The sequence below is a fragment of the Tenrec ecaudatus genome, chromosome 15 (assembly GCF_050624435.1).
Source record: "Tenrec ecaudatus isolate mTenEca1 chromosome 15, mTenEca1.hap1, whole genome shotgun sequence".
Lineage (NCBI taxonomy): Eukaryota > Metazoa > Chordata > Mammalia > Afrosoricida > Tenrecidae > Tenrec > Tenrec ecaudatus.
This window is the reverse complement of record NC_134544.1, coordinates 23,326,164-23,338,205: the sequence shown is the minus strand read 5'-3', so window position 1 is coordinate 23,338,205 and position 12,042 is coordinate 23,326,164. Positions and strand designations below refer to the sequence as shown.

Here is a 12,042-nt window from a genome sequence, read left to right as displayed (position 1 = left end):
AAGCTAATAGCTAGTTACTACATCTAGAGAAGAATAAAAGGGTGCATCCCAAGAAAGCAAAATGGGAAGTAGATGCAGAAATGAATCATATTTATTAAGAACGAAGAGGCTATAACCCAACAAAGAAAAATGAACAAGCAAACCTCATTGGAAACCAGCTTCTTGATGCCAAATTAACTTTTTCTTTGTTGTTGCAACCATTATTTTTTGGATAAATACCAAATGTTGAAACACTTGTATTTTCTTTTTCAATAAAAGGCATGCCCCCACCTTCCCAAGATCTTTTATTTTTCAACAATTCAAAAAATATAAAAGCAGATTTTTTTAATAAGGTCTGACCAAAATTATGACAAAGAAAAATGAATTCCATTCCCATTTTGTGTATCTGGTGATGCATTACCTCTGGACTTACCTGCCCACTAAGATAGCACTGGTTTTAAAATCCAGGTGCTGGATCATCACTGTTGCTCTCACTTTGAGCCGTTCTGGGAAACTCGGACTTTCAGAGACACAATATTGCACTTTAAAAAGTTCTCTTTGTTGTGTCACTCTTGTTCCCACTAAAGAAATAACAATGAGACAAGGCAAGCATAAATTTGGGATTCTGGAAACTTCTCACTAAAAATAATATAATTCCTTCCCCACCAAGAAACATTAACTTCCTCTTTGAAGCAATTCATTGGGGATTTGACAACTCAAAATGGTAGTAGTTGCTCAACTCAGTTTTAACTAAATGTTAATGCCCAGATGCATTTAGGCAAAGCATGATGGATGTAGTTAGAAGACATGCTGGATATGTATTGTTACAAATGAGTCACAAAAAATCAGTATCATTCTCAGTGTGTGATCTCCATTTACTTCTTAAATGTAGAAACAAGCAAATGCAACTGCTTGATTTCACTAAAAAGCACAGGTGATTTAATAACTCAATAAATAATACTAGTGTGAATAGGCTTCTTTGAGTGGGTCCTTCTAGTTGAGTTGTCAAATAATGAAATCGAACCCCCGTGTATAAGAACAAATTGTCTAGAAAGGCAAAACCAGTGATACATATGTCTATATAAAGAGTGAAATGTATATATATATATGTGTGTGTGTATGTATATATATTTTTAATGGCTCACACAATTGTAAAACCAGGTAAGTCCAGTCCAGTTGAAGCTCATGGATAAGATGTTAAGTTGGAGGCATTTCCTGACTCATGGAGCTGCAGGAGCTGATGTACCAGAAAGCAAGAAGACAAAGAGGAAGCAGGAAAACAAGCCAGGCAACCGGAAGATAAACTAGGAAGCAGGAAGACCATATTCTGCCAGATACTGAGGTCAAGGAATCCATACTTTAGGCTTCAAGTTTAGGCTTCCGAGTCCAATCAATCCAAGATTGGCAGGTCAGAGAGCAGGTTGCTGATGGCTCCCAGGGTTAACAGGCAATATGGTGGGCCATTGAACCATTCTTATGTCCAAAGAACCGAACTTGGATGAACCAGATGCAGTATCCAGATCCAGAAAGAAACTAGTTTGCTTTCCCACAGTGTCAACTTACAAGAAGTAGGTCACACCCCGTAGGAAACTTCCTGCTAATCGCTTCGGGACCACCTTCATCTTCCCACAACTGCTCGGTTGCTCACAGCAGATCTTACCATGAAGTTGATTTGGGGATATTAGGTCTCATCATGGTGGATTACTAAAAAACTGGCCAACCAAGTTAACACAAAATCCTGGAAGGTGTAACACCATGCCATAGGCTCCTCTCCTAACGTGGAATGAAACCTGGAGTAGAAGCCCACTTTCCAGGCTTCTTCTTCGTCTTTTTCCCCCTTCTCTAAAATTACACTACGTAGGGACTTTATGTAATTATTCGACTAAAATTTTAACATGCATTCATTTAAACATTGTGAATACCAGTGACATAGCCATTCTTTATACTCAGTGGGTATATACGCTGAGTGTGAATAAAATATGAATGGAATATGGCTTCTCTCTGAAAATAATTCTCAATCCATTCAAAGAGACAGACGTGATCATTAGTATAATGTGACTTGTGCTATGATAGATGTAAAAACTCAGAGCAGTGAAAGAACAAAAGAGAAAGCCTTTAATGCTGCTGGGAGCAGAGAGCAAGAGGGTGGGGAAACTATTCCAAGGACATTGCATTTGATGTTCACTTGAATCAGATTTACCACATGGAGCAGAATGGGTTAGTCAGGATAAGTCCACACAAACTCCCTGCCATTGACTATAAGCAGCCTCATAGCAACTCCATGGGGTAGAGTCGAGCTGCCCCTGTGAATGTCCAAGACTGTAACTCCTTCTCCCATGGAGAGGCAGGTGGTTTTGAAATGCTGACCTCACAGTTAGCAGCCCAAAGCATAGCCACTACATCAGCAAGGCTCCATTCAGGAAAAGGTCACTCTGGGATAAATGAAACTCAGCAAAACCAAGTGCAGAGTCGGGGGGAGAACAGCAGGGATTGGGCTTGGTGTTCACTTCAAGCCATTCATAGCTTTTGCAGTCGAGAGAAGAGTCAGACTAAATTTTTCAAATTCTGCGCAGATTTTCAAGGAATGAATTTATAGTCAGTGGACTCTAGATAACACAAGTGACTTGCTATCTGGACTTCAGTGAATGTATCTTGAATGGGGCTTCCACCTGGGCATCGGAAGAGGCAAGCGGTGAGGTGATGAACTTTGTGTGGCATGACCCTGATGTTTGCCATTGTGAAGTGGAACCATGTCTGTGGGTAAATAGAAGTAGCCTGGGACCTGCAGCTAGTGCAGTGTCAGGTAGGACTCCGCTCAGTAATTGGACAAACTACTGAGATCTACTCTTCTCTCTCCTTCAGAATAAAGTATACTTTATCTGCCCCGTTACAGGGACCATGGGTAGAATAAGCAGAGAGAATATCCTTAATTGCTAACTGCTTAAGTGCGGAGATTATGGAGAATTTAATTGCGTTAGTCTGTTGGCATTGATCTTCTGTGGCATCAGAGAAACCCAGACTTATTGACTGTACTTCCAAACTCAGGCTTCACTTCCTTGTTGGGAAATGATTTGGGATGTGTTTGATAGCTTTGGAAGCACCAAAAGGAGTGATCAGAAACCTCCTAGGAACTTTTTAGTGTAGCTGAACAAATTTCTGAAAAGTGGTCTGATAAGTCATTTTCCCAGCATGCACAGTGCCAGTTTAGCAGTTTGCTGCCCTTCCTACGGGTCCTTAAGAAGCATAAAACCAGCCTGACAACCGAGCCCCAAGACCAGTGAGGCAGAAGGGAGTCACAGAAGCTGCCTAAGCTGTGCTGGGGAGCTCAGGGAACACTGCTCCTTCGCCATTCCTGTCTGAGAACAGTCTTTGAAAACCCTTCCTGGTTCTCTTTTGGAACATGCTCCACAGTTCTAGTTCTGAACACTCTTCTTAGTTTTACTGATTTCTACATGAAATTACACTAAAAGGTTTGTGTCAGGCCCGTGGCTCAGGAAATACCATTTATATAATTTTTCTCTGTGATTGTTATGGGTGTTGTCAAGTGTTATCCAGTTGGTCCTGACTTAGAGAAGTCTTTTTTTTAAAATCATTTTATTGGGGGCTCATATGGCTCATTACAATCCATACATTGTATAAGCACATTTGTACATTGGTTGCCATCATCATTCTCAAAACCTTTTCTTTCTACTTGAGTCCTTGATATCAGTTCCTCATTTTTCCCTCCCTCCCTCACAAACCCTTGATAATTTATAAATTATTATTATTTTCTCGTGTCTTACACAGCCCGATGTCTCCCTGTGATTCTGTGTAAAATGGCAGGAAGCACTGTTCAGTCCTGCACCATCTTCACAGTGTCGCTGTGGTTCAGCTCAGTGCTACAGCCACGGTGTCAGTCCAGCTCCAGGCTCTCTGCTTTACAGACATGATGTCCTTCTCTAGACACTAGTCTCTCCTCACATGCACAAAGTAAGCCAGATGAAGTCTCCATAATCTCACTCCCAAAGTACATTCTGGCTTTATATTTTCCAAGATAAGTGTGTTCATTATGCTGGCAGTTCATAATATATTCAATAATTTGTGCTAGCATCATAATTCAAAGGCATCAATTCTTCAGTCTTCTTTATTCATTGACCACGTGCATATGAGGCAATAAAAACACCACAACTTGGGTCCGATGTACTTTAGTCCTCAAAGTGACTTCTTTACTTTTAACACATTAAAGAAGGGCTTCGGGCTGCAGATTCACCCAATACATTATGCCACTTGATTCCTGGCTATTGCTTCTGAGCGTGTTGATAGTGAATCCAAGTGAAATGAAATCCTTCACATGAATATGCTCCCTTTTGTCATGACATTGCTTATTGGTCCAGATGTGAGGATTATTGTTTTCTGTTGAGCTGTGAATCTCATACTCAAGGCTGTAGTCTTTGATTTTCATCAATAAGTACTTCAGGGACTCTGCTTTCAAGAAATAAGGTTTCATCATTGGCATTTATCAAGTCATAAAAGATTCTCCCATCTTATTGTCACCTTCTTCTTCATATAATTCAGCTTCTCTGATTATGTCTCAGTAGACAGATGTGATAGGTATCGTGAGAGGGTAAAATCCTGACATACACCTTGCTTGATTTTTAAACCATGCAGTAGTTCCTTGTTGTGCTTGAGTGGCTGTCTCTTACTCTATGTATAGGTTCCATATGAGCACAATGAAGTATGCCAGAATTCTTATTCTTCATCCTATTGTCCATAGTTTGTCATGATCCACAGAGTCGAATGGCTTTGCAATAAAATGCAGGGAAACATTCTGCTTTCTCCATTTCTGGATCAGGCCATCTGATCTCTGTCATGGCATTCTTTGTTCCACACCCCTTTCTGGATCTGACTTGAGTTTCAGGCAGCTCCGCTGTGATGTGCTGCTGCAACCATTTAAAAATTATTTTCAGCATAATTTGACTTCTGTGTGACATTAATGATATTGCACGAGAATGTCCACATTCTACTGACACACCTTCATTTGAAATGGGCACAATATGGATCTCTTCTAGTTAGTTGTGCAGGTAACTGTCTTCCACATGTGTTGCTATAGATGAATGAGTGATAATTTGTCAGTTGCTGCAACTTGGGTTTTTTGTTTTATTTTTGGCAATGGCTTCAATGCTTGGGCTTCATCCTTTAATACCTTTAGTCCTTGATCGCATGCTATCTAAAGAAATAATTGTACATTGACAAATAGCTTTGGATACAGTAACTCTGTGTGCTCCTTATTTTGCTCAATATTTTGTTCATAGAGTACTTCACTATTTCAGTTGGAGACTTGAATTTTTTTTCAGTCCTTTCAGCTTGAGAAATGGCCAACATACTTTTCCCTTTAAGTTGTCTAATATTGCTGTGGTGGTGCAATGGTCAAAGTGTTCATCTGCTAAGTAACGTGTCAGGGGTTGAACTTCACCAACCACTGTGCGGGAGACAGATGTGTCAGTTTGCTTCAATAAAGATTTGAACCTTGGTAGAACTGGGGTCATGATAGTGGGGATTGGGGTGGGGAGGAGCATTTAAGAACTAGAGGAAAGTTGTATGTTCCATCGTTGCTAAACTGCACCCTGACTGGCTCATCTGCTCACTGTGACCCTTCCATAGGAGAATGTCCAATTGCCTACAGATGGGCATTGGGTCTCCACTCTGCACTCCCCCTTATTCAAAATGGTAAGATTTTTTGTTCTGCTAATGCCTGATACCTGATCCTTTCAACACCTCATGATCTCACAGGCTGGTGTGCTTCTTTCATGTGGGCTTTGTTGCTTCTGAGCTAGATGGCCACTTGTCTACCTTCAAGCCTTTAAGACCCCAGATGCTATATCTTTTGATAGCTAGGCACCATCAGTTTTCTGCACCACATTTGCTTATGCACCCATTTGTCTTCAGCGATCATATCAGGGAGGTGAGCACACCATGATATGATTTTTTGTTCTCTGATACCTGATAAATTATCCCTTTGGCACCTTGTAATCATGCAGGCTGGTGTACTTCTTCCATGTGGGCTTTGTTGCTTCTGAGCTAGATGGCCAATTGTTTGCTTTCAAGCCTTTAAGACTCAAGACGCTATATCTTTTGATAGCCGGGTACCATCAGGTTTCTTCACATTTGCTTTTTTTACCTGCTTTGTCTTCAGCGATTATGTCAGGGAAGGTGGGCATCATAGAATTCCAGTTTAATAGAACAAAGTATTCTACCTTTCAAATCTGGCTACACCAGAGGATGTACACTGGTACAGATAGGAACTGGAAACCCAGGGAACCCAGGATGGGTGATCCCTTCAGGACCAGTGGTGAAAGTGGTGATACCAGGAGGGTGGAGTGGAAAGGGGGAACTTATTTCAAGGATCTACATATAACCTCCTCCCTAAGAGACGAAGAACAGGGAAGTGGGTGAAGGGAGACATCGGACACTGTAAGCTATGACAAAATAATAATAATTTATAAATTATCAAGGGTTCAAGAAGGAGGGGGGAGTAGGGAGGGAGAGGGAAATGTGGAGCTGATGCCAGGGGCTTAGGTGGAGAGCAGATGTTTTGAGAATGATGAGGGAAATGAATGTAGAAATGTGCTTTACACAATTGATGTATATATGGATTGTGATAGAGTTGTATGAGTTCCTAATAAAACGATTTTAAAAAGAACCTTGGAAATATTAGGGGTATTCTCTGTCTGATGGGATTTCTATGAGGTAGATTTCATAGAAATGAGTTTATGATTGAACCACTTACCAATTTATCTCCTTGTCATTTGTGGCTCCAAATACTTTTTGTAAATGTTCCCTTCTTGAATTTGAAAACATTTATGGTGTTTTGGTGGTGTTTCATTGCACTAAGAAGAACAGTAGCAACTTCCACTTATGGACTATTGGAGTACCATGCCCCAGACGGACTACTTCATATGTTCGGCATGAAGCAGCTCATATAATTCTTTCAAAGTCTATGAGGTAAACATGTTTACTATACCTAATTTCCCATGAGGACACCACAGTTAAGTTAAGGATCTTCCTCAGAGTAATACAGCCAGGACATACAAAAGCCAGAACACCATCATCACACAGTTAACTTATCCTGAATCCATTCCCCAATTTATAGAACATTATTCTATGACCTCTTTTTGATATGAGGACCAGATCCCTGAACCTCTCCTTTATGGCCATTGAGTTGCTTCCAATTCAAAGCAACTCTCTAAGACACGGTACTGTTCTTGTGGGTTTCTGAGACCATAATTCTTTAAGAGCATAGAAAGATTCATCTTTCTCCCATAAAGTGGCAGGTGGTGTCGAACTTCTGACCTTGCAGTTAGCAGCATAACACATAATCTCTGTGCCACCAGTGCTTTTTTTACACTGCTGAGTGGTGGAGTATAAATTTGAAGTGTACAATTTAATCCTTGTCTAAAACTACATAAGAGTTTCTGTTGAAGAAGCCAGTGGTCAATCCAGGAGCAGTATCAGCATACATTTGTAATAGGAATTTAGAATTGCCTCCAGGCTCTTTGCATAGTAAGCACACTGCATTTGCTTAGATTGTATTGTACAAATCAATATTATAGAAGCCTTTTGTGAAAATGGTTTTGTTCACACTCCACGCAAAACAGAGACATTATCAGTTGTCTGCATCAAAGAGTATAATTTGCTGGGACTAATATTAATTGGAAATAGAGTTCATATGGTGATGCATCTTATAGGAACGTCAAACTCTCTCCCCAGTTATAATGTAAGAGCTGGTTTTATTCATAAGAAATGTTTTATATGTAAAACATGCATTCTTTAGCCTGGATGCCCATTCTCTAGGCCTGCTGAAAATAAGCAGACCCATATGGCCTTGCCTCTTTTTCTTCGAAGAATGCCATTTCGGTGGGCTATGTCACCATATCCTGGAATACACAAGAATAAACTCCTTTTAGAAGATCTCTTTTTGTATAAACCAGACAAAAACTCACTGCCATTAAGTCAGTCCCAATGCATAAGGATTTCTGAGATTGTCAATCTTTAAAGGAGCCTCATCTTCCTCCTATGAAATGGCTGGTGATTTTAAACCACTGCCTTGCGGTTAGGGAGTCTAACACACATCCACCAAGGGCTCCTGGTCTCCTTCCTCTTTCTTATACAGTCCTAAAAATGTTTGCTCATCGGGATGAGCAATGTGGATGGCAACCATATCACTTACATGTCAAGAAAAGGTACCATGAACTCAGAGGCCAGGCAAAATCATCCTCCCACAAGGCTCCAGAAGCCAATTATCCCTTCTTTGGCTCCAGAACATGTCTTTCACCCTTAGTGTGCATGATCCAAATAGCTTTCCCTCTTCTCATTATTATCAATGAACTGGGAGATGAAGCCCCAAATTTCATTCTTTACTTGGATACTCAATAACTGTAAAATTCAATCACTTGAAAAAATCTGAGAATCTCACGTATGAAGCATTTTATGAATTTTTAAAATCACTACTAGTACTAGATAGAAAACAAAACAAACATTAACTCTCTGGCATCGAACCCCAGAGAGCAGAGTAGAATGTCCCTGTGGGCGTCTGAGATTATAATTCCTTATGCAGGTAGTAGAGAGCCTCATCTTTATCCTGTGGAGCTTCTGGTGGTTTCCAACCACTGACTTGAGGAGAAGCAGCCAAATTATCACCCACATAATGCTAATTGCTAGAATTAATAAGATATACTAGATTTAAAAGAACCCATTGTCACCAAGTTTATTCTGACTCACAATGACCCTATAGAACAAAATAGAATGGTCCTGTAGGGTTTCCTATTAGATCTGAGATCTCTAGGGAACTTGACCACCGCATGTGTCCTCTGTGGAATGGAGGGTGGCTTGGCCTGAACCTTTAGGTTAATCGTGGAACTCCTAACGGATGACTCAAATCTAATGTACAAATGATCTTCTATAGTTTTGAGTTGTTATAGCTATAGTCTTGTGTAATAATGGCTCAAAACTGTAGATTATTTCTGACTCTGAAATATAAAAAAGTGTGGCCCTGATTGACAAGTAATTCTTCTCCAAGGCCTTCTCCAGAACTCTTCCAAACGTTGACTCCTCCCTCAGCTTATAGCTCCAACGTTTCCCATGGGTGTTTGTCCCACACATGCTGACAGAGAACGTGTCGAATCCCTCTTGTGAGGTTATTCTGGGCCAGGCTGGGAATCACCACACATGACTGTCTTTCCCTTCATTGGTTTGAATCATCACATGACCTTACCTGATCTCGAGGGAGGCTGGAAAATATAGTCTAACACATGAATTCAAATTGGTTTTACTTGACGAGTATGTCAACCAGTCTTTGACATACAGTCATATTGTTGGTGTATATATGTATGGGACTAATTTTCACTCCCTCAGGAATGTTGTTTTGTTTTTCTCTGTGGCAACCTCATTTGCACTGGAGGTAAAATAGATTTCCCTTTAAATAACTCCAAAGATGAAAGAGGGAGGGAATGAAGAAAGGAGGGTGGACAGGAAGGATGGGGAAAGAAAAAGAGGAAAACTAAAATGAAGAGAAACAATGAAGTGAAGCAAAGAGCTTTGCAGATGCCACCACCTGAATCAGTAGTCTTGTCTGGTCCTGGGGTGGTCCAGCCAGGGTCAACTCTCCTGTGGTTTTCGACATAGCCATCAACAGCGAGCCCTTGGGCAATGTCACTCCTGAGCTGTCTGCAGACAATGTTTCAAAGACATCAGAAAGCTTCCGCACTCTGAGCACCTGGGAGAAAGGATTTGGTCATAAAGGATTCCTTTTACACAGCATCATTCTTGGGTTTAAGTACCAGGGTGGTGACTTCACATGCCATAAGGGCATCATGGGTGGCAAGTCCGTCTATGGAGAGAAAGTTGATGATGAGAACTTCATCCTGAAGCAGGCAGGCCTGGCCTCCTTCTCATGGCATATACCGGGCCCAAGACTGACGGTTCCCATTTGGTATCTGCACCGCTAAGGCTGAAAGGTTGAATGGCAAGCCTGGTGGGGGCCTTGGTCAGGTGAAAGGAGGCTCGGCCTTTGCGGAAGCCATGGAGTGTTTTGTTTCGAGAAATGAAAAGACCAGAGATCACCATGGGACTGAGGACAACTCTAGTAAAGTCGATCTGTGTTTCCTTTTTTATCGTAAGCACCAGGCCGTTCCTGTGTCGCTTGGGAAATCACCCTTCTGTTACCGAGCGGCACGATCAGTTCATCTCCGTGCTCTCTCTCCAGCTCTTAGGATTCCCTGCTTTCCTTCTTCCCCTCGCCATCCTGCTGGAAACTGAGTTAAGTATGAAATAAAAGATCAACAATAAAAAGAACGAAAAGGCCTTATTAAAATGGATATCTACTTCCACTTACAGAAAAGGGATATTTCTGCAAACAGAAACTTGAAAAAAAAGATGGTTGAGTAGCTTAGAAAAGATCCTTTTTTCACCAAGTTCCTTGAAGCATATGTTAAAATTAATGTGGGTGTTATCCATGTCTGGAATCACGTGTGTCCTTCAGAATAGTCCTTCTCATCCCTTCAGTGCCAGCCATGCCTCCTCACAGAGTTCGTCACCCCTTAACTTATCCTGTAAATCCCACCATGACCGGAAGATCAGTGCATTTGCTTGCAACCACTGGGGATGTTTTTAATTGGTGAAAGTATTAAAACCAAATGGATGTGGCCTGGAGAACAAGGGAGCGAGTAGACATGTGTATGGCTATTTCTTCTCCCGAAGAAGGGAATCTTCCTCTTCACTCATTGCACTGGAAGGAACCGCAGGAGCTCGAGCTCCCAGACATAGCAACACTTAGCATTTGCAGTGTTCCGTCTCGACACTGAGAGGATAATGCATACATGCATTTGTTGGCAATACTGACAAAGACCAATTTGTTCAATAATTGAGACCTTGATTTCTGTCATTAGCTGGGTGTTTACAAAACGCATCCCCCTGTCTGCATTCCAGATGTTTCTTCTTACTTTAATAGCTCTTTGTTTGCCATGAGTTTTGAATTCTAAATTGTTAAAAGTGTCATGGGAAAAGACTTTCTTTAGTTTGCAAGCTTCGTGGTGGATGGCTCCAAACTTGAATCTTTGCAACATGTGTGCTTATGACTCTAGACCATTTATTTCCTGCAGTGAGTTTCGGAGGTCTCGAATCATGACCCAGGTCCAAATGAAATGAGCTAGCCACAGAGTGTCCCACTCCACCACTCTTGTACTTCAAATGGAAATGTGGGCTACTAGCATTCATTTCCAAATAATCTTTCCAACAACTTTTATTTCCAGGGAGCGTGCATTGAATACATCGCAGCCTGGGTCCCTTCAGCTGACTGTGGGGAACCTGAAGCCTGAAGCCATGTACACCTTCCGAGTGGTGGCATACAATGAATGGGGGCCGGGGGAGAGTTCTCAACCCATCAAGGTGGCCACTCAGCCTGAGTGTGAGTATGGAAACAGAAAGGCACTAGTTTGAAAGTGGTTATTTGCATTTCAAACATCTTTGAACCTCCTTTTTTTAATTATTATTTTTTATTAGGGGCTCATACAACTCTTATCACAATCCATACATACATCAATTGTGTAAAGCACATTTGCTCTCCACCTAAGCCCCTGGCATTAGCTCCTCATTTTTCTCCTCCCTCCCCAGCCCCCACTCCTTCATGAGCCCTTGATAATTTATAAATTATTATTTTCTCATATCTTGCCCTGTCCCTTCATCCACATTTCTGTTCTGTCCCCCTGGAGTAGGTTATATGTAGAGTCTTGTAACTGGTTCCCCCTCTCTACCCCACCTTCCCTGCACCCTCCCAGTATCGCCACTCTCACCACTGGTCCTGAAGGGATCATCCACCCTGGATTCCCTGTGTTTCCAGTTGCTATCTGCACCAGTGTACATCCTCTGGTCTAGCCAGATTTATAAGGTAGAATTATCCTTGAACCTTCTTATAGAAGTTTTTTGGAGGTGACAAATGGGAGTTTCTTAAGAAACATTTAACTCAAAGATCTTTGAAGGTAAGATGACATATGGCCTCCACACTTTAGCCTTGTCTCCGTAAGGATAGGA

General features: G+C 41.4%; 1 protein-coding gene across 1 annotated transcript in view; it reads left to right on the top strand.

The window, feature by feature from the left end:
* The window catches only part of DCC (DCC netrin 1 receptor), an 824,140-nt gene that overhangs the window by 448,226 nt on the left and 363,872 nt on the right, over positions 1-12,042 (top strand). The window contains exon 8 of the mRNA XM_075533227.1: positions 11,265-11,419. Coding sequence (XP_075389342.1) covers positions 11,265-11,419 — 155 coding nt within the window. The remainder of the gene's footprint in view (positions 1-11,264; positions 11,420-12,042) is intronic.